The following is a 23,689-nucleotide window of genomic DNA, read 5'->3' as shown; positions in this document are numbered from 1 at the left end:
GAAGTTCAGCTCGGTTTAGACTCTTCTAGCCTCATCATTCAAACTTGCAATCAGAAGTCTGCAAAGGAGTTACATTCTATAAGGAAGTGTCATATGGACCCAACTGATTGCTCCTGAATTCAAAATATTCATTTCATACTCCTTGCAGTACAGATACTAAGATAATCTTCTGGACTAAACAAAATGACCAGAGTTACGTAGCTCATTTGCATCTTTGTTAATACATTTGACACAAGATATATTGTTTCCTCTTTGCTGATATTTCCTTCATGATTTCCCACTCTTCCATCAATGTCTCTTCTACAAAATAAGTAAAGATTGAATAGATGGGGCAACAAGCAAAAATGCTCCCACCCTACATTTCAGACGATCCCTAGATTTTGCATTCTCTTACTTCACTCTGCCTCAAAGAATAATTTAAAGTAGATTGCACTCCAGGACTTTTAACTGTGTAAAGAAAAAAGGAACGTGACTCTTTTCTTTCCCATGACCTATAAAGATGTAGAAGTCTTTCATTATCTGATGGCGATACTGGTAACCTATAATCAAACAACCTTTCCCAAAATTTGGCTTCTTTCCTTACCTTTTTGTCTCTGATGTGATGAGCTAACAGAAACAGAAACAGCTTCCTCCTCTAGAAAAGGGGGCTTCCTCCTCTAGAAAAGAAGCAGAAACAATCCCATCCTTTATTGCTCCTTCAGCATCCCTTTGCACTATAAATTCTTCACGATGCCTCCTCCCCACATACACCAATGGTCCACTGTAATTAAATTGGAGCTTCAGAGCTCATGGCCAGTTCCCTGCAGTGTGCAAAGAAATGATGCTAGGATCTGTTTTGTCTCCGTCCATGGATATTTTAGCTCTAATGACAGCCTGGACATCTACTTTGCTCTAGGAATGATTTTCAGGCTCAAATATGTGGAAATGCTGAATTATCAGCTTCTCTAACCAAGCACCTTGCCTTCCCAGAAAGCCATGATAATAACGCCACCCCTTGATATGTCAATTTTAAAATGTCACTTATCACTAGTCATCATGATCTAAGCAAATTTTATCAGATTACATTTCTGGAAATTAAATCTTTCTACCAATCTCACCAAGCCTATTTTTCCAAATCCTGAAAGCATGCCCTGTCTTTCCAATTCGTCCCGGTTAATTTTTCTTATGAACTCTTCATTTCAGGGATGTGTATTTTTTTTTTTAAACCCCAATACTCCGCGGCAGCTCCATCGTGCTGATGCCAGTTTACAATACGGAGTAAGCAACCTGCTGCATTCAGACGGAAAGAGCCGGGACTCCCTGCGCCTCTCCCGCAGGGAACTTGCCTCTCTTTCCCTAATGAAAGATGCATAATTTGCTAAAAAAAAAGGGGAGTTGCGGATCTTGCTCTGCTTTTGTTTTGTTTTTGTTTGCTTCAGAGGACCGAGAGACAGCATCCGGCCTTAGAGGCGGATCGCCTTTCAGCTTCTCGAGGATTCTAATGGATTCCGCCTTTCTCCCTACTAATGAGACCGGGCACTGTGCACTCGATTTCCCGGGTGGCAAAATAAACAACCAACCCAGCATTTACTTTGGGCTGCGGGGGCTTCTTACCTATACATTTGGAGATCACCCCAAACCCAGGCGCCAGCTGTCTTGGGCCCGCAGCCTCTTTCCACCAGAATATTCCCCTTTAGTACGGTACGTACAGAGGGGAGGCTCCTTATTCCGTTTTAGTGCACGGGAATAGTAACCATCCACTGATGCGCACATCGAATGGAACCGAATCGAGCCACCCCTGGCACTACTTGTTCCGAAAAGGGGGGGGGGAGGCGGGGCTTCATCCTTTCAGTCACCCAGAATCTGTGAATTGTTATTTTTTTTTGAGTCACATCGCCAATAGATTTGCAAACAGGAGCCCCTATTTCTCTACTGACCGATGACTGCTGCTGCATTTGTTTTTCCTATCTTGGGGAGGGGGAGCAGGTCTGCATTTCCAGGGGTCTCCTTACTGCTAAGGTCCCGAGGGCGCCCCGTCTAACGCTACTACTGCACGGCCAACCGTGCGGCGGAGAAGGATGCAGCGGGTTGCTAACCCATCTTTCAGGAGGCACCAACGCCGGGACGTACCTTACCACCGGAGGAGGCTCCGTCCGGATTCCACCATGGCCACGAGCAGCTCTACGCGCGGCCCAACGCGATTTTTTTTTTTTTCCCCTACGCTCCGGCCTCGATCTGCTGCTGTCAAGTGAGAAAGAGGCCGGCTCCTGCCTGATCCCGCCCGATGATTGGCGGGGCCCGCCACCAATAGAACGCGCAGCTCCATTGTGACGTCAGAGCGTCGCCCTTTGAACTGATGAGGTAAGGCCACCCGACCCAGACAACAGCTGCTTAAGAGCCCGCTAGAACTCTCTCGACTGGACACGCGGAGCCCCACCTGGACGTCGCACACGGGCATCCTTGCTGCATCACCGTGTCTAAGCATTTGCAATCGGAAGCCGCGTTGGCTTTTTTTTTTTGGGGGGGGGGAACAAAAAACAAAAAAAAGATTGAAATGCCTGCGCGCTTGTCAAGATTTAATTAGGTGTTCCCCCCCTTCCCCCCCCCAAATTGATGGGATGCGGGCACGGATCTCGATTTTAGTTTCTCTTCTGAATTTACTGCCCGGGACCAAAGTCTATCGACTGGACTTCATAATGCGCAGTAGGAGTAGGGAGAAGGATTTATAATTTTGCAGTGTTTCTCAACCTTGACAATTTTAAGGCATGTGGACTTCAACTCCCAGAATTCCACAGCCAGCATTGCTGGCTGTGGAATTCTGGGAGTTGAAGTCCACATGCCTTAAAATTGTCAAGGTTGAGAAACACTGAATTTTAGATCATGTTTATATCACCCTGACATTCAAACAGCCTACACAATCTAATATACTGAATCAAAAGATTGACGTTTTTTAAGATAGTCTGACAGAATCCTTAAGTTTTTTTCCCCTTAAGATTTTGTTTTATGACTATAGAGTTGTGTGAAAACCTGCAGATCTGCGTGCATATGAATACGGTAGTAGATTGGATGGCAGAAATCAGCATTTGAGACACACCTTTTTGGGTTACTGCTGCTGCTGTTACTGGTGTTTTTAAATTTTTATCTTGCTTTTTTTTATATACAACTCAAGGTGACAATCATACCTAATATTCCTTCCTCTTTTTTTTTCCTCTCCACTATTACAATTCTGTGAGGTGGGTTGGGCTAGAAAGGGAAAATTGTCTAAGGTCCCCCAACTGGCATTCATGACTAAGATAGAAGTCAGTCTCCTGGTTTCTAAGACAGCATTTTCACCAGAACATCAAACTAGTTCTTACTGATGATATGGTAGTATTGTCAGACCAAACACTTCAGAGTTCCCAATCTTAAAAGTTAAAAAACAAAAAGGGGGAACTTGTTGTGCAGAAAGATTGAAATCGGCAATAGAAGGACTGAGCTGTGATGCCCCAGAAATCTGGGGAGCTGAGAAAAAAAAGTGTCTGGATAAGGGTTGTTGACATTTTAATGTGTTGTGTGAATCCAACTATGGCTTCACATGTCAATTGTGTCAATTGTGCTTTATTCAAAATCAGCAGTCTGACCTGCATGTTGAGACAATTGGAAAGTCTCATATAAATTATAGATCAGTCACAGTGCACAATTGCCTTGTTGGTTACTGTAGATAATTAGAAATTATCAAGTCTGCTGGACTACTGCCTTTGTAGTTGTTTTTATTCCAGAGTATAATGGAATACAGAAATTACGTATCAGCTCAGTCATCAGATTTATCTTTTATTGACCTAATGCAGTGATGGCGAACCTTTTAGAGATTGAGTGCCGAAACTGCAACCCAAAAGCCACTTATTTATCGCAAAGTGGCAGGGCCGCATCAGCATTGTGGTGCTCTCAGGGGGGGCAGGGAGGTGCCTCTGAGTGCCCCCTCTGGCACGCAAAACCCAGGGGCACAAAAATGGGCCACCATGTTGCAAGGCGCAAAAACGGCCACCGCCGTGCCGTGGGGTGCAGATACAAGGTGCTGCCCCATGCAAGAACGGGGCAGGGCTAGTGAGTATCACGAAGGCATTAGCCCCGTCCCATTTGCAGCACATGCGTGCTCGCGGTCCCATGCGTGCATGCACGCATGTAAAATGCTTCCCCCTCCCTTTTCTTCCAGTCCACCAATCAACAATGGTTGGTGACCTTTGCTCTACCACCTCTACTCGAGCTTGCTAGTTGGCCGCTTCTCCTCCTTTGTGCTGGGCGGGGCTCCTGCTCCAGGCCGCGGTGGTGGCCTGATAGACCTGCTGCTGGCGGCGGTGGTGCGCGTGCCAACAGAGAGGGCTCTGAGTGCCGCCTCTGGCACGCGTGCCATAGGTTCGCCACCACTGACCTAATGTATCATATATCAATAGGGACAATCTTTCTTTGAATTTAATAATTTGAATGGAAAAGTAATTGCAAATGTACAGATAAAGGCTTGTATCACTGACACATTTTCCATATACCTAGTAAAAGAATGTGAAATTCAGTAGCATATAAATGTACATGCCTCTTTTTATTTTTAGAACAATCTCTCTGAAACAGTTATGGCAGCAAATCTCAATGGTTTTCAAGATTAATGTTCTTGACCCTTAATTATGGTCCTTTTCTAAATAAATTACGGCATCTCTTATAAATGGATAAAAAGTAAACGTTTCCTGAAGGTGAATTGAACTGGAATTTTGATAATATGAAATAGTTTGCCTTCTTTCAAACAGATGGATAAAATATCAGATTTCCCCTTTTATAGCGCGTAGCACAATAGAAACCATACTTGGTAGTTTATACAATCTTTATACAGATTTTTATTTTTTGTTTTTAGTCTGCATCTACAGTTTTACCTTATGTTCTACAATGGAATTTCTTATATACAAGAATTTGAAATTACTCATCCTGTATGGTTCTAGGATGACTATAATTAAAAAGAATCAGCATTTGCAATGATTGTATAGAAGAGGTTTAACAGGCCTGGTTACAGGATCACACCTTAATTCATTTTCTAACCAATTATTTTAAAAAAAGCAGAACCCTGACCAATTGTACGTGTTGTCTGTGGTGGTCCATAAACTCTGTACAATATTTATTTGTGAAAGAATTTGATGGTGGAAAGCCAGACTACCTTAGAAGTTCAGCTAGATTTTATTCAGCCTGTTTCCAGTCACAGGCACGCTTTCTGCACCATCATTTAATTACAGAACTTACATGAAAAAAAGATGATAACCCTGAATTTAAGAGCCCTGGAAAAGGAACATCAAAGAGGAAACCAGTTGCCCGCTTTCACTATCATATTCTCTGTGGATCTAAAACAACCTGTTTATTTAAAATATTGGTGGAAACTGTATTTTGGGGTAAATGCTAACACTTCAACCTGGGAATGATGTCTCTCCTTTTATAAATTGGGGGCCAGATTAAAATGCTGGAGATGGCAGGCTTTTGGTTTCATTCAGCAGAAGGGTATTGTTTCTTTTCTTCTTCTTTTTTTGTTAGAAAGAAATTTTCAGGAATCCAGACTCTTCCATGATTTAATTAAAGCATTTTCTTTGAGAATTCTTTAGATGTGTACCCTATGAAATGCTAACTTCTATGTTCTGGACAAATTATGCAGATTAAATTTATACATTCCATTGAGTTTAGATATTTCTTGTAACTCCCAGTTAGAAGGACCTTAGCAGGGGAACATCTAGAGAACAACGCCAGGGAATAATGCAATTATGGAGACCGATAGCCAGATTGTTACCTTTAATGGACACAGGTTGTTCCCTTCCTGCATTCTTGAATTCAGAGAATGATGCACATGATAGATTCTCTCTCTCTGCGGGAAGGAACAATTTCAGGAAAGACATACTGCACATCATTAAGGGCAGTGTGGTCTTTCACTGTTGGGCTCTTTGGTACCTCAACAATGATTTCTACTTTGGGCAGTTCAGGTGGCTTGTGTTTCCTCTCTTTCCCAATGTTGTCTCCTGCACCTGGACTCTTGGCTCTGATGGCCAATGGAGCAGAAGCCACTTCCTCATTAGGTCCCAAAGTTCTTGTGTGTGTTCGTCGAGTGGTGCCCCGTCTCTTCTTGGAGCCCTGGGCAAGTGCTAAGTACTGCCCCACATTCTCCATTTCAGATAGACTATAGGCCATTGCCCGATGCAATTGTTTGTCTTCATTGGTAGGGTAGGCATGAGAGAAGTCAGCACTCTGCGATCGTGGTAGAGCCCAGATGTCGGCTGCAGAGCTCAAGATCTCAGGTTGCTCCTGCTGGATAGGCTCTATCGGGGTTCTCAAGTTGCTGCTGGGATCTGAAAGAGAAAAGCAAAGGGGTGAAAAGAACAATATTCCTTTATATTCCCTTCAATTTTACCCTATGTGGTCCAGGAAGCCATTAACACACACACACCCCAATGCTGATTCCACATTACAGTATTAAATGAAAAAAAAAAGATGACTGAAGTAGCATTTGTATAAAAATGTCAGATATTGAGATTCCTTTTCCTAGCCTGTCCATCTACTCTAGTTTGGCTGAACAACACTGAAGGCTGGCCTACCTTGCAAATAAATACACTATTCCGAGCTGGGTAGGAACAGAACTAGGGAAAGGGCTACCTCTTCCCACAAGAAGCCAGGTGTCAAAAATCCTAAACTCTCTCTTTAGAACAAGAATACACCTACCATTACAGGATGTCCTGATTCTGGTGCAAGAAACAGATAAAGGAAAGCTGGCTCGTGGCAGAATGTGTAACCTATGGCTGTAAAGTCTATTTGTTGGACTTCAGCATTTCCTACTCTCCCAGTATCAACTGCTGTGGGGAAAATATGAGGAATCAGCCACATATGTTTGTATATTCAGATGCAGGCAGGGATATGAAAGTGTGACAAATATGATTATGCAGAGGGAGAAAGGCAGGAGAACATGGAACAGCGTGTAGTCCCAGGAGATTAGAATTTGGCCCACTTCTAGTCTAGTCCTTGCATAGGGGCCACTGGATAACGAGATGACGTATCCTCTTGTCTCTATAAATTTCATTGACTAGAATGAGTTATGTAAACTTCTTTTCCTCCGTTGCAGGTATCTGTGCCAAAGCCCTTTCATCTCCCCTCCTAGTACATTTATGTTCAGTGGTTTTCTCCAAATCAGGTGTCTTACCTTGTACTTCTTCCACTTTGAGCAAACCATCCTCATCAATTTCTACTTTCTCCTGCCCATGCTCAAGAATCCTGCAAAAAAGAGCCCAGTTTCCTCTTTTATAGAAACTGAAACGTCAACCCCAGAATATTTGGGCCAATTAACCACGAGTCCCCTGGCCTGTCCCTGCAGAGGGGCAACATTATTTCATGTGTAGCTTTCTCCATCTAGGACAGGGGTATGCAACCTTGGCTCTTTTATGACTCGTGGACTTCAACTCCCAGAATTCCTGAGCCAGCCATGCTGGCTCAGGAATTCTGGGAGTTGAAGTCCACGAGTCATAAAAGAGCCAAGATTGCCTACCCCTGATCTAGGAACTATCAGCCAATACACCACATTCTTCAAAAGGGTCCTACAAACTTATTAGTTTGACTTGGTTATAATAATGTGGCCCAGGGTATATGGTTTCAAGGTATTTATAATCCCATATAAATAGGTTTTAATTCATGTCTATAGCTTACACTGATATAAAATTTCCAAGAATTGATGGATGAACTTTCAACTAATAATATGACCATGGGAAAAGAATATAATAAACAGTAAAGTTCTATTCATCTGTTCCTGCAGAACGTGAAAAATGAACAAGGATAAATCTAAACATCCGAAGACCTCCTTTTGGCCATTAACAGATAAACAGTCCACATCCAGAAATCTTCAAACCAACTAAAGAGAAGTTGCAGTAGGAGAATATTCATTTACAAAAGCTTCCTGGATAACTTTTCAATGTTTTTTTTAAAAAACAACAACAACAACGTTTTAAAAAAGGTATGGGAATAAGCAAGGCATAAATAGCCATCTTTTGGAAGAAAGCAGGTTTAAGTTAAACAGGGGTATTGATGTCTTACCTGTGAGTAGGAAGTATGTTTGTGCTTCTAATCTCTAGCATTATTTCTACTACTATCTTTCCATAAAAGTTCCTTAGCTTTAGTGGAAATGATTGAGGGGACAAGCTATCCTAAGAATTGTGGGGTTATCCTCATCACCTCACCTCCTGGTGGTTATCCGTTTGCCATTGACATATTTTGTAGAAGTGGAAATGGAGCGAAATCCTATTCCCAATTCGGCACCAGGCCCAAAAGTTGTGTAGAAATCTGAAAAGGGAGGAAGAGGAGAAGGAGGAGGAGGAGGAGGTGGTGGAGGAGAGTCAACATTTATTGCTGAGGAGAGAGACAGAAACAGACAGCGAGATAAAGGATATAGAATCACAGACTTGTCGCAGTGGCACCACAAAGATCATCTAGTCCAACCCTCTGCAAGATGCAGGAAAACCAATCAAACCATCCTGTCCAGCCTCTTAAATATTCTCCAGAGCTGGAGAACCTAACTGTTCCACTCTTACTATCAAAAATATTTTTAAATGAAATAAACCTAAACAAAATGTAGATAGCTGAATTTTTTATTTGTTATTTCTGGTCCTAGTTTTTTGGGCCCTGGAAAATATTCTTGTTCATCTTTTCTTGATGTACCTGAACATGATCATAATGACTCCGTTTGGTCTTTTCTGCAGGTTGAACATCCTATGTTTCTTCAACTTATCCTTATTAGATAAGTCTTCAGTTTCCTGGATCTTTCTTGCTACCCTCCTCTGAACTTTCTCTTGTCTGCCTAAGTCCTTCTGGAAATGTGGTGCTTAGAATTTCACACAGTTCTCCATGTGTGTCTCAATGGAGTAACGAGGGGTAATGACTTCACCTGTCTTTGATATGATGCATCTTCTGATGTACTCCAGAACTATGTTAGCCCACCTAGCAGATGCTTCACATTTTTGATTCATGTTCAGCTTATTGTCAGTAATCATACCCAAGTCGTTAGATACAGTGTTTCATAGCCGTATACAGTATATATTCCCCATCTTGTAGATAGACCCTACGTTTTGCCTCCTAAATGTAACACTTTACAGTTCTTCCTATTAAACGACATCTTACTCCTCTCAGCTCAATCTTCCAACCTGTCCAGATTGGATTGCAATCTTGTTTTGTCATCTGAGGTGTTGCCCAGACCTCTTACTTTTTTTTACCCTGCATAACCTGATTAGTTCATCAGTCCTTTCATCTAGATCAGACATGTCAAACTCGCGACATCACGTGACGTCATGCGACATATCGGAGCTTTTCCCCCATTGCCAGCAATGGGGTGGGCGCGGTTTCCTTGTGACGCGTCCAACCCGCAGGCCAGCAGTTTGACACCCCTGATCTAAATCATTAATAAAAATGTTGAATAATCCCCTAAGAGATGATAGAAGTTTTCCCAAGTCAATGGGAAATATATTTCGCTAAACAAGGAACAAGCAAAAACTGGTTTCTTTGCCATAATGTGCCTTGGCTCAGCATATTATATGAACCCAGCCACTATAGTTTTGAAATCATGGTTCATGGATTAGAATAATATATAAACTCAATCAACTATAAATTATTCAACAAACCATAGTGAGCAAACTCTAGTCTGGTGCACTATATGAGCCCATCCTCCAATGATGGATTCTGAAAATCATGCAATTACCATACACAACAATCGGGGCACAAAGACTATTCTGCTGGTTGAGAAAGCAAGGGAAAGGGCTATGCAGAGCCTTACCTGTCTGGCCTGGAGCATTATAGGAGCAATAGGAGAAAGTAGCACTTCCTGGCATGGTCCAGGTAGATATTCCTCCAGGTGCATCAGTATAGGATGAAAAGTCTTCTAGAAAGAAAAAAAGATTAATAAATATCATTAGGACATACTGTACTAGGTTTGGTTGTTTCAAACAGTAGATTTATTACTGTGGCTGTTGTATGCCTTCCAACGTTTGAAGATTATTTATATATAAATAATAAAAATCTGCAATTACATTAAATAAGCTTGAACCGAGAATGAAATTTGTTTTTCATAAAATGCATCCTTCAATGGAGGTTTGGGGTTCAGATATAGACATGAAAAAAGCCTATAGCTAAGGAGATCAAATACTGGACTCAAAGAAAATTAAGTTGTGATTAACAAAGCTAAAAGGGGGGAAAATAGGGTTCAGCTGTTAGGTATCAGGGTTTTTTTTTGTATGCTACCTTACTGGTTCCCACATACTCTTAAGGACTTTTATTTAGAGGGACAATACTCGTTATCAACGATGTCAAAATTTAACAACCTTGAATACAGAAGTACTTTTGTAAGACGGGTACTCCCATATTTGCAAGAACTGATTAAGGATATTTTCAGAGAGTTTCACTTTTTTCCAGCTTTTGACTATCTGGAATGTTTGGGTGACATGCCACTATCTAGATTCACATAAGTAGTAGACCCAAAAAGTTAATCAAATGACCCAGCAGTTTGTCTGTTTTTATTGAACTGCAGCATACAACTTCTAAAGAATGTTGGGCATGTTCTGAAACGCAATGTTTATGCAAAGTAACCCATATACAAATTGGCACACATTGTGAACTCATGTAAAAAAAAAAAAACCCTCAAGGCTTGCGGTCCTAGTTCTTTAACAGTTTCTTTAATACAGTGGTGGCGAACCTATGGCACATGTGCCAGAGGTGGCACTCAGAGCCCTCTCTGTGGGCATGCACGCCATGCCCCTGAGATGGCAACCATCCCTCTTCAACCAGCCGCCCGCTAATTCGCCGAGGTCCCACGTGGCCGGATGCATCCCAGCACGGCTGGTTTCCTTCCCCCTGTCTCATCCCTCCTGGCCTCGCATGCTCTCCTTTTCCTGGGCACGACCCACTGCATCGCCTCCTCAGCTGTTGGCCGGCCGTCCAGCTCAGAGGCGGCTTCTCTGAACTGCTGGCGGTGGGCTGCGGAGCCCAGAGTGCACCGGTCGAGGGGCCAGCAGGCTGTGGCTGCTGATGGACACTGTTGGCCCCCATGCACTCGCTGGCCTCTGTGTGCGGGGGTTGATGGTGTCAGGCAGCAGCCTCCCCGGCCCCTGACTTGCTTTGCCCTGCAACAATGGCACCCCCTCCCTGCCATGCTTTGCCTCGCAGGACGAGCCTCCTGCCCACTGCCCCACCTGCCAGAGACCCCCTGGATCTCCCCCAACCCTGCCCGGCCCCCACAGGCGTCCTTCCCCATGAGCAACATCGAGGTGACCACGCCCACCTTGGCCACACCCACCCAGTCTGCCATGACCACCACAGCCATGTCCACCCAGTGGGCCACGCCCACCTGGCACCCGGCGATAAATAAGTGGGTTTTGGGTTGCAGTTTGGGCACTCGGTCTCTAAAAGGTTCGCCATCACTGCTTTAATAGATAGATACAATGCATAGAAAGAGATTTCTGGTCATAGAAAGTTGACCTTTAGTGGCCTAGTAAATGAAAGACCTGGTTTTAAGCTTATATACTAAAAGTGAGTACAGTTCCTAGGCAAGGCACCTTTGGTAAGCTTTTGGTGCTCAGCCATCACAGGGCAAGGCTGATTGTTGCAAGAATGCATGAGATCACATAACTTCAAAGATCTTGTCTGCAGGTGCTATAACAATAGTTGCAACGTATGTTGCAATACAATAAGCCTTTCTTTGTAACATTGGAATGTCTGTTAATTAAATGGAGGCCCGATAGAACCTCAGATAAGGTGGAGCTTGGTTGTAAAAACCCACTCAGGTGAGCTTTCTTTTGGGAATGGCCCAAACCACGACTATGTTCACACATAGTCAATCGAATAAACTAGAATTTGGGTGAATTCACACAACATGATTTACAAAACAATCCCTTGGATTCACAAATATATTATTTATAAGCTACAGTGGTTTCGTGTGTTACACACATCTCTATATATACGGTATATAGATGACGTTTTCGCTGTTCCGTATGACTGATTTGATTCTGTGTCTAGGACGTGATGTACGAGCAGCTGTAAATAATCTGGCTGCAATTTCCTGTGCTTGGCACCTTTTGCATTTTTTATTAATAGCTGACTGCAGTAGAAAGTAGCTTATCTTCAACCTTGTCTTGTATCTTTCATTAATGTGTAAAGAACAATTGGTATTGTATTTTAATTATTGTGTCATTTTCATGATAAACCTCTACAAAATAATAGGTTGTATTCAGGGCCACCTGGACTCTTCAGCTTATTGATCTCTTCGTTAAGTTTCAGAATGTTCATTGATGCTCAAATATTTAATATATGAAAATAATTTAATAAATACTACTTTAACTAATAGAACTACGAATAACAACAACAGGGTCGTCAACAACAACAACAACAATGGATATTGACAGCTTTGGGCAACCCTGCTATAATGAGAAACGTTTGTTGGTTCGACGGCTACGTGTTTTTGGAATTGGCACTAAGACATGCGTTGCACCGATATGAATCCCAGATATTGTGTTGCTCTTCTTGTTTATGACTCTGTACATGGGAAACAGCAGACAACCCCCCCTTTCTTTATACAACCAGGGAAGGGCTGCAACTCTTCTCCTGCCATTCTGGCCCTTTTTCCCCTTTTCCTGCAGTAGATTTGTGATTTGTGCTCCTTTTCTTTTCTTTAGGAAAAGAACTTAAGTGAAGGAGTAACGCCACTGTATTCTCTCCCGTTTGATTTTTCTTCATCTTTTAATGTTTTAAATAACTTTCTTGAGTCCCAGGCTGCAGAACTAAGGAGAAACTTCCTGACAGTTAGAACAATTAACCAGTGGAACAATCTGCCTCCAGAAGCGGTGAATGCTCCAACACTGGAAGTTTTTAAGAAGAGACTGGAAGGGGAAGGGAGGGGGTGGGGAAGGGTGGGGTATGAGGGAGGTGGGGAGTTATATTGTAAAAATTTTAAAAATTTTCAATTAAAAAAAAAAAAAAAAGAAGAGACTGGACAGCCATTTGTCTGAAATGGTATATGGTTTCCTGCCTGAGCAGGGGGTTGGACAAGATGACCTCCAAGGTCCCTTCCAACTTTATTATTATTATTATTATTATTATTATTATTATTATTATTATTATTATTATTATTATTATTATTAATCACATGCAGTAGCTGGTCATTGTTCAAAAATATTTGTGAAGCAAAGGAATACTATCCTCCAGTTCTATTCAGCAGGGAGATTTCCTGCTGTGTGATTAATTTTCACAAAAACTCCCAACTTGTCTGTTGATTGCTATATGCTTGAATTCCAAGGCCAGCCCTAAACGTTTTGCTGCCAGAGGCAAATGGCAAACTGGAGCTTCTCATTTTTTTCCCCGTATGCATAGGTAGACTAGACTGGTTGTTGATATATTTATTATTCAATGGTTATATTTATATTCCATCTTTCTTTCAGAGCTGAAAGCCCACAAAACACTCTCTCCATTCATTTTTATCCCAATGGTAGCCTTGGAAAAAGAATTGTGCTTCATGATCATGAGCTTCTTTGGCTAAACCTTTAAGCTAGATTTCTCCAGGGTTAGTCCAATACTTCTTTGGTGTGGCTTTTCACTTCCAGGCTTCCTAGTCAGCATGACCATTACTAAGAATCTTGGAAATCAAAATTCACATATTTGGGTGGCACCTAAGTTGAAGGACGTGTCACCACCATACCATATTGGTTCCTGCTTAAAAAATGATGGCAAGGTAGCATTCGCTCTGCAGCCCACTGCATCCAAGAACCAAGCTTGGCCTTGAATAGAGAGCAGGCTGTGGGGTACACATACCACAAATTTCCCCCCTGCGCTGCCAACTGCTTATTTGAAGTTATTGCCTAACAAATGAGACGACTGTTTCTACTTAGTATGTGACCATTTGGTAACAACTTCTTAATGAGCAAGATGTTTGCCTAATTAATTTCACTTTGCAGGTCTCTTCCTTTGGGAAATAGTGGACATTGGCTGGAGAATATTTAAAATTTAGGATAATTCCTCTTTAAGAAAACCAAGGACATCCATAACAAACCAGTGGCATCAAAGTGGCAAATATATAATGATGACGTCACACAAATGCTATATTTATTTATTTATATCATGACACCGCATACAATTATCTAAGTAGTGGCATTTGCATGATAACATCTTTATGCACAAGCTATCTATTACCTGTACACACCTTGCCTCTGGGCTGGTTGGTCTGGCCAAGACCACCTCAGTGAAATTTTGAAGATATGGTGCCCATCAACAACGGCAGTACTGAGCTAGAAGTGCAATTTCCAAGACAGCTGGTTTCTATGTCACATCCCCTATGTCAGTGGTGGTGAACCTATGGCATGCGTGCCAGAGGCGGCACTCAGAGCCCTCTCTGTGGGCATGCACGCCATTGCCCCACCAGAGTTCGCCAGAGTAGCAAGCACATGGCGTTTGGAAGCGACGGCAGGAAGTGAGTGAGCAAGCAGTGTTGGCCCCCCAAGGATGCCCCAGAGATGGCAAGGGGCTGGCTCCCGCTGCCCTGCCCCTGGCCACGCTCACCCAGTCTGCCGTGACCACTGCAGCCACGCCCATCCAATGGGCCACTCCCCCTGCCCCCCCCGAGGGCACCACAATGCTGATGCAGTCCTGGCACTTTGTGATAAATAAGTGGGTTTTGGGTTGTAGTTTGGGCACTTGGTCTCTAAAAGGGTCACCATCACTGTCCTATGTACTTGCTGTACCTACCAAGGATCTCAGTGAAGGGGTCTTGTCCTTCAAAAAATTCTCTGAAGACCTCATCAGCATCTCGAAACGTGAACAGGAGATCGGAGGTCCCTGTTGAGCTCGGGCATGCTCCCGTTCCTTGCAGAAAACAAACCAGACACCTGCCCATTATAAATTCCAACTTTCCCAAAGTAAAGAAAGGAAGGAGATGATTTGCTGGGAACGATCGCGTTGCCCACAGCAGGTTGGAAGCAGAGCCATAAGCAGGGAGGGAATCCTCTGCTGAATTGGAGGATGGGAAGAAGACCCCCTAACTACGAAAAATGCATATTTAGAATGCTGTAAAGTGAGGGCATCATACATGGGCGCGTGCACATACACACGTATACACACGTGGATAGTTGTAGAAGCATTGATCAAATATTAAATCCCTCTTCATTTTGAACAGTTTGGCCTTTTTGACGGGAATGTTCATGAAATTGTTCAAATTCTATCTCCGATAGAATAGAAACTGCCTGGATGCAAACATGGGGTGCCGTGTACAGGACGGATACTGCCCTGGGGTGCTAAATGAATTCACATCCTTACAGGGTAGCAGGGGAAAAACTAAGCTCTATAGGAGGCTAATTGTGACAAGCACCAGCACTAATGCATGAAACACAACCAATACATGCACAGAAAATATGGCCTCTTTTCAATTTTTCAACTATTTCTCTGAATCATTCAGAATAGGATGCTTACCTGTACTTAGATTGAGAAGACCCTCCACTCCATAGAGATCATAAAGGTCACGTTTATAATCTGGAAGAAAGACAATGTAAAGCAGGGGCATCAAACTCAATTTCATTGAGGACCGCATCAGCGGGGGGGCGGGGGGCAGCCTACTGGGTGGGTGTGGATGGAGTGCGTGTGGTCTACTGGGTGGGCATGGCCAGCTCTACATCGTTCGCGTCAAGGGTGCCTGTAGGGGCCTGGGCAGGAGTGGGACAGATATGAGGGTCTCTGGCAGAAAGGGGTGGGACCAGGGCAAGCACCAAGGCATTGTCCATTTCTTCATTCCTCACAAAGGGTGACACCTTCCCAGCATGCACCCAGGGGGTGGGGCCGACAGAGCAGGGGCTGGTTCCTTGCTGTTTCTAGACGGCCTTGTGGAGCTAAGACTGAATGCGTTTCAGCATAAATGGCCACCACAAAATTGTACATTGGCTCCCGGCCGGCCTGGGCCAGGGCCAAGGCAGCGGGGACCGTTCCCTCACTGTTTCCAGGATGGCTTCATGGGCCACCTGAAACCACTTTGCGGGCCGCATCCGGCCCCCGGGCCTTGTGTTTGACATGTCTGATGTAAAGGGTCAAAATTCCTATTTTAAGCATATTCATCTTTCACTATACTAGTTGCAGAGTCCCACCTGAGTATCTAACCCAGGGATCTTCAAACTTGGCCCTTTTATGACTTGTGGACTTCAACTCCCAGAATTCCTCAGCCAGCATGAGGCACACTGGCACGCTGGCTGAGGAATTCTGGGAGTTGAAGTCCACAAGTCATAAAAGGGCCAGGTTTGAAGACCCCTGATCTAACCTTTCCACTGTAACACTGAAGCCCAATAGCTATAGCTATAATTCAACATCAGAAAACATGGAACTACTCTTGGATCCTTGGCAGAGCCTTCTGGTTCTTAGCAAGAGGCAAAGGGTAGCCAGGAAATCTAAGGAAAGCACTGTGGGTAACTTGGGAGAAGAAGAAAAATCAAGGAATGGGGGTTGCACAGCAAAATGGCATGTAATAAATTATTCTATAGGTGAGGACTATTGTGTCACACAAGGAAGAAAAGCTAGAAGCCATCCTTAAATATACAGGAAGTAGTTCAGAGAAGAGCAATCTTGAAAGCAAGATGGAGCACATACCATCTGACAGCACTTCGTATGCTTCCGCTATCTCCTTGAATTTTCTTTCAGCATATTCCTTGTTCCCTGGGTTCTTATCCGGGTGCCATTTCAGTGCATTCTTCCTGTACCTAGAACGTTCCAGGGAGAGAGAGAGAGAGAGAGAGCTGATTATGATAAATCATTTCATGCTAAGCCAACAGTGAGATATCTGATCACAGAGTGACAGCCATCAATTGACAGCCAAATAAATGAAAATTTATGTATTCCCCAGAAGGTACTAATGGTTCATAACTACACCAATTTCAATTGTCAGACTTTATCTGAATTTATATATTTGTTAAAGGGTGCTTACAGTGACAGTATAGCAAGCAGAATCCCCACAAAAAAATAATCACATTGTACCTATTATTTCATATGTATGGCTAAACAAAGTTTCTTGGAGTTTAAAAGCTAAGTTCTCTGCATTCTCACAAAAAGTCAATTATCAACCTCCCTTGCATCTCACTCCAAAAGTCAGGAAGAACACTAAAGAATGTTTAACTATATGTTGTTGTTCCTGTCTCATACAATATGTGTAGTAGGATTGTGCAAACTATTTGAATATGAACTGTTTGGGTTTGAAACACTACACCTTACTCTGAGTGCTAGTTCATGTGTCTGACAGGCCATTTATAGCATTTTGAAAGTGTTTGAGCTTGAAACGTCTATTTTAACCTCAAAACACTTCCCCAAAATTCAAAGATACCCATTACACAGTTGAAATGAGTGCACATTCAAACATTCAAAATAGGTGTATATTCAAGCTTTCAATTCAGAATGCTTAGAAATGACAGGTTTCTGTAGAGTCTTCTCCAAACTGGAACTCTCCCAGAGATGTTGGATTCCAACCACCATCAACAAACACAATACAAACAGTGATATGTATTGGCTTTAGGTCATGAAAGCTGTAATTGTGTAGGCCAACACAAATGAAAAGTAGTTTTAGCTTTACAGATAGACAAAGTGAGCTCTGAGCAAGGACTACTTACGCTTTTTTAATATCATTTGAGGAGGCAGTTTGTGGGACATTGAGTGCTTGGTAGTAATCAACCATGGTGTTATTTCTTTTTGGTGAGGCCGGCTGGAAATCAAGAAAGAAAATGAGTTGACTGTGATATGTGTTATAGATTTACACTGCAGTTCAGGTATACAAGTACACACTCATGCTCATACTGGGAGACTGTACCAAAAACATCACTCCCTTTCCTGAAGAAGATGAAAGGGGAATTGGTCTCGCAGAAGAACAGATTGCAGTCATCAGATGTAAAAGAATTCTGCAGCAAAGACACTCAAGATACAACACTACTTTCAGCTACTACTACTACTACTACTACTACTACTACTACTACTACTACTACTACTACTACAGTTGTGTCAGGAGCACTGAAGGGCTTCCAAGTTGAAAGAATTGAACAGTGATATCAAAGTTGCCTGGGGGGCACCCAGTTGGGAGCTCCTTTCATGTCCCTGTTAAATTGCACACTGAAGTGGTATCCATCTATCTACTTGTGGTTGCCCACTTTCTAACTGGTTCAGCCGGAGTTAGAGCAAGTGATGGGAGCTCACCCTGCCACGAGGCAGCAACCACATCTCAAACCCGAGCCTGCTGTTTTGTCAGCCCAGGGTCTTAACCACGTGAGCCACCGTGCTCCTTTTAGCTTAAACATTAGGACAGGTGCCACAACTTTTGAGCCTTCCTTCCTGAAGCACCACACCACTATCTTGAAATAGTGGGGTGGAGAAAACATTTTGAATTTGAAACATTTCAAAATGCTCAGCTTTGAGTTTGAAATGGTTATTTTGAGTTCAAAACGAGTTGCTCTCACCATTCTACAAGGGTTCTTAGCTTGTAGGAACCCCTGTTTTGAATTCAAAACAATAGTCAAAACACTGCAAACTCACAAGACCTGGAAGAAAGCTGCCACCTTTTGCAAAGTAGGGGAAATATCATTGCTGATCTCCATATTCTATTTTGCTGGCAGTAGTTATGCAGCACATGTCTATCCTATCTCTGCCACACATTGTCCATAATTGCCAATAATAATTCACGTACCATAGGAAGCTGTCTCACACTGAATCAGATTGATTCATCTAATGCTGTATTATGAACGCTGACTGGCTGCAGGGGCAGGAAATTTTCCAGTCCTACCTGGAAATACTGAGGACTGACTCTGGGATCTTCTGATAAAATATGAGCTCAATCACTGAGCTAGATCAGTTGCCCTATTACTTTGTGTTAAAAGAACTGAGTCAAAGAGGGAGGCTATTAGAGAAACAGTAGGATACGGTATTATAGTACGCTTAGAATCTCTGCAAAGTCAGCTAGAAGTTCTTAGAAATTAATGCACTAATGATACATATTTTTTCTGTAAAGTAAATTTCATTGAAATGAGTGAGGTTTTCTTTTACATAAATGCATGCAAGTTGAGTTGTAGAATATCAAAGACATGCTTTGTAGATCTGTACAATTCACAAATATCTGAATTTGTTAGCCACAGCCATCCATTACGAAACTGCTAATATAAGGTGAAATAATGCAGTTGTCAAGAATCAAACTAAACCAAAACTTCCTTCTCCACTTTATACTCTAATGTCTCTAACTCTTACTTTTTTCCATTTATTGCCTTGGATATTTAAGCCATGGCATAAAAATTGTTGAACCTGTTTCCAAGGACACCCTCATTCAACTTATTTATTGCTTTAGGAGAACGGTAACAAATGAAACCATGTCATATGTATTGGGCTCTTCATACCTGTAAAGGCCTCTGTTTCTGCCTCTTGACTGCCTTCAATATAGGAAAGGACAGTGGGAGGCCTCCATCACCCTTTTACCTTTATCCTCTTTTGATCAGCAGGTGCTGCAGCCAATGGCAAGCTTGTGCAGATTATGATGTCAAGGGTGTGAGCCAGGGCTTCAGGTCTTGGTCAAGGGAGATGGGAGTAGAGGGGGGAACACCAGGTCAGCAAGAGGCTCTCACAATGTTGTACAGCTAGGTCTCAATTAATGCAGTTAATAAATCCCACAAAATGGTCACATTATTTAAATTCACCATAATGTATCTATGGAAAATAGGGTAATTGGTCCCAACTTGAGGGACCCTAATAGGCTATGAAAATGTTTAAACATAAATGTGTGTGTGTGTGTGTGTGTGTATACATACACACACACACACATATACACATACAGTAAAGGACAAAAAGAAAATACTTATAATTTACATTTATTGTTAACTAAGGACAGAGTAGTTATTGAAATCAACATAAAAACAAAAAAACTTCTAAAGATCATTCCTTCACACAACCAAAAACATCTTTAGTGCTCTCAAACTCCTTGAAGATGTTTGCAAATTCCAAAAAAGGTTGTGCAACTTTACCTTTTCTTCTCTGAGTTTTATAGCATTGCACATCATAAATTCAGGCATTCCAAGATCTTGTCCTTGTTTACCTTTGCTGTGACCACCTTCATGTCATTTATTTACATCAAATTTTTGCTCTAATTAATAATGAGTCTCTTGTTTTTTTGAGATTGTACTGTTTTCCTCTGACAGAATCTTCCTCCTCCATTGTGCACACAAGAAGAGTAGCAGCATCTAAAACCCCAACCACATCAGTGTACAAACTAGCCTTTCATTAACTGAACTTTGAATTGCACTAAACATGACCTGGTATCAATTTACAGTTCAGTCTAAACTTATTATTGCATTACTTGAACTTGCATTAATCGAAGTTTACATTCAGGGTTTAATAACTGAGCTAGAAGTGTAACTAGAAATAGATAATGCTGTCTAACAAAAAAGAATGAGTGAAACTGTAAAACAGTCAAAATCGTGGCAAAGAGTAATGCGGTTTTGTGTGTTCGTTTGCTGAGGTTGCAGGATTCAGGGGGCTTAGACCTGACTTGTACTTAAGCTGTCTCGCAGCTTGTGCAGTGTATTATTTTTCTTTAAATTGAGGTGTTACCTCTTGGAATTGTGGGGCAAGTCTCTCCAGTAAGCAGCTTCAAGGCCAGCTCTGATCCCTGCTCTCTGGATTTTTAAATGAATATTTTATGTGTGTTCTGATAGAACACAATAGCTGGAGAGTTTCATTCATAAATTAATAAATTTGCCAAAAGGTGATGCTTGGGAAAATAGTAGAAACAGAAACAGAAGCACCAGTAATAGTCCTTTCTTTAGAGATGTCTGTCTTCCAAAATGAGTATAGACATAGAATCAATGTGAGCTGCAGTTTGGATAGGAAACAGACAAGTCTTTCCTGTTTGTAGGGATAACAGCTGATGTCACAACAAATTAAACAAGAACAAAACACAGTCCTTTTCAATTCTTGTTTGTGTCTTGGTTGAAAATATATAAATATTCACAAGCCAAACTGTAGATTTAGATGTTCATAAGTGATGATTATCATGTAATGAATAGAAGGATATAATGAATAGGTAGTGTGGGCCTAGTCTATTAATTTCTGTATTTGAAGGTATAAGAATTATAATTAACAAAGACATCTTAGGTTTCTGCATGCAAAATAACACATGGACACACTATTTATTCACTCAGTTTATCATACCGTGCGGCTACTCTAGGCAACTTACAACAAAAATGGAGAAATGAAAAGAAGTATAAATATAACGGTAGTAAAGTAATGGAACAATAGAATAAGAAAACATTGATATTGTGATAAAAGAATAATGTTCAACCTCCCTTTAAAAATAGAGGTAATTGCAAAAATTATAAATGACACTCTTAAGTTGCAGTCCCTGAAATTACGACTCTAATGCCATTAAAATCAATATTTTTTTTAAAAAAACAGCATTAAGCAAAAATAGATTTCACATGAGAAACAGGGAATACAAAATTACACTGAATATTGCATGCAGTAAAGAAGTCTTGGATTTAGTAGAAGCCCACATTCCAGTAGGAGAAGGCAAGTAATGTTACCAGCATTCTTCAAGCAGTTCCATGGCAGACCAGATCCACTGGCTCTGAACTGTAGCAAAATGGCTGAAGTGAGATACAGTTTGATCAAAGCAGGAATGGAGCACCCGTGCATGTTTATGTAGGTGTAGAAAGCAGAAGGAAGAAGGAAGTAAAAGCATGGGGAGCAGACAGTTCACTGGGATTGCCAGTGAGATAAAGTGAGCCAGTCTATTGATCGATGCATCACTACTCTTTGTTGGTTCAAGTGTGGCAGATGTGATGGCATAGAGTAACAGTTTGTTGTTGGTGGTCATTACCTTTAAAGCCCTTTATGGCATGGGTGCAGAGTATCTGAGGAACCACCTTATCTTAATGGGATTAACCTGTCCCTCTTGTTCCAGTGGGAAAGGCCTACTATGGATCCCGTGGATCCCGTCGACAGAGTCTAGGAGAAGAGCTTATTCTGCTGTGGCCCTAATCCTCTGGAATATTCTCCTGTAAGAGGTGAGATCCACCTCTACACTCCTGGCCTTCCAGAAGAGCCAAAAAACCTGGCTCGCTTATTGGCTCAGGGCCCTGATAGGGACCTGCTACACTAGGGGTAGCTGACAGGGTAGAGAAGAATTTCACTGCCAGGCTACCCATCATCCTGGCATTCAATTTTTGATTTTTTATTCTAATCTTAATTGATTTTTAGCACTTTTAAACTTTTTAATATATTGTAAGCTGCCTAGAGTCACTGTATTAGTGAGATGGGTGGCACAGAAATTTAATAAATAAATAAATAAATAAATAAAATAGAATAAACAGCTTGGACTTGACCTAGGGATAGATCACGGGTCCTTTTGCAACCTTTAGGATCTTGAAATCTTTTATATGAGAGGAGAAAATGCCACAAGATGCATCTACTCATCTGCTACTTCTTCCTATATAGCTAATAGCTAGGGAAAGAAGTTTGCACCAGGTGGGTGGTAGTGTTGGGAAATTGCTTTGTTTTGGCCAAGCATGTGTTGTTGTTATTGTTGTTGTTGCTGCTGGTGTTTTTTTTTAAAGAGGCTTTAAATGGGTTGGGAGCTTATTTTTGCCTCTCTTCTGATCTGGAGAACTCCAGACTCCTGCTCCCCAATCCCATCTCCACCAGAATGAGATCATATATCCCATGTTTCAGTGCCTTCCCTTTCTTTGGCTATTTGTCAAGAATCTTCCCCTTCCTGAGTAAGTCTGGAACTTCTATCAATAGAGAGCTGTATGTATTCTGCAAGTACTTGGCAAGAGCATTAGATAAGTAAAATGGGTAATGCACTGAGTGCTTTCTTTTCTTGGCATGTGTTACTTTGGTTATGTTGTATTATTTTGGTTTTGGTCATGAAAGAACTCTTTCCTGGAAGGATGTCTGGGTCAACGCTAGAGCACAGTCATAGATATGATCTATGTAGCGATGCTGGAGGCATGCAGCTATGACTGTATGCATGTTCTTTCCATGTGCATGATTATAAGGTGGGAGTATGGCAGTAATTACTTGACTACTAGGTTATGGCAGAATTGTCAGGCAGAGTGTCCATATGTCTCATTTTTGCACAGTTGTTTTATTTTCTACTCAGGTTTTTCTACTTCCCTTCTGATCATGCACTAAATATGCCAGTCATTTCACCAACGTGGCAAAATCAACTCGCTCAAAATGTTGCTCAGTGATTCAAAGGATTTTATGACCAGGTGGACAATATTTTTTTTGAAGCTGGGAATTAGTCTAATACTAATTAAGACATAAGGCTGAATACAAATTGTACTTCTATAAGCATTAATTATAAAATTAAAGGATCTGAATCCACATTGTTTGTCATATGAAAAATATGGCTGCACCCTCCTTGTGGATTAAACTAGTAGATGTTTCTTTTAAATTTTCATGTTGCTGAATTGCATGTGCCCTATCACATACAACACTTAAAGCATCTCCTGCTTTGATTCAGTGTGCAAGGCACACGTACATCTCGATTAGTGTGGTTAATGAATCCTACAAAATGGCGGCATTGTTCAATTTTGCGCGATTGAAAGTGATATTTCTATGGAAAATTGGGTAATTGGTTCCAGCTTGATGGAAATAGGCAATTACGCTTTTTAAACATAATTTTAATATGTTTATT

At 41.8% G+C, this 23,689-nt stretch overlaps 1 protein-coding gene across 1 annotated transcript; it reads right to left on the bottom strand.

Moving 5' to 3' along the window:
- Nucleotides 1-5,814: 5,814 nt before the first annotated feature.
- LOC107288121 (dnaJ homolog subfamily B member 6-like) lies at nt 5,815-20,104 on the bottom strand. Its single transcript, XM_029284272.1, has 9 exons — nt 20,084-20,104; nt 17,628-17,719; nt 16,597-16,727; nt 15,457-15,537; nt 14,737-14,853; nt 9,785-9,889; nt 8,199-8,301; nt 7,172-7,242; nt 5,815-6,326 (listed from the first exon to the last, which is right to left on the bottom strand). Exons 1-9 carry the CDS (start codon nt 20,102-20,104, stop codon nt 5,815-5,817), a joined length of 1,233 nt encoding a protein of 410 aa, XP_029140105.1.
- Between the last annotated feature and the right edge of the window lie 3,585 nt (nt 20,105-23,689).

The sequence above is a fragment of the Protobothrops mucrosquamatus genome, unplaced genomic scaffold (genome assembly GCF_001527695.2).
Source record: "Protobothrops mucrosquamatus isolate PMUCROS unplaced genomic scaffold, P.Mucros_1.0 scaffold481, whole genome shotgun sequence".
Taxonomy (NCBI): Eukaryota; Metazoa; Chordata; class Lepidosauria; order Squamata; family Viperidae; genus Protobothrops; species Protobothrops mucrosquamatus.
Note: the sequence above shows the minus strand (reverse complement) of the source record. Positions and strands in the feature narration are given on the sequence as shown.

What these genes read in the sequence shown, in the direction of transcription:
- LOC107288121 (XM_029284272.1), bottom strand. Translation starts at nt 20,104, where the DNA reads ATGAAGGTGGTCACAGCAAAG. An exon ending in TCTTCTCAATCTAAGTACAG is followed by an intron (nt 14,854 to 15,456) that starts GTAAGCATCCTA and finishes GTTTTCTGCAAG; the next exon opens with GAACGGGAGCATGCCCGAGC. An exon ending in CCCCTTCACTGAGATCCTTG is followed by an intron (nt 9,890 to 14,736) that starts GTAGGTACAGCA and finishes TTTTCTTTCTAG; the next exon opens with AAGACTTTTCATCCTATACT.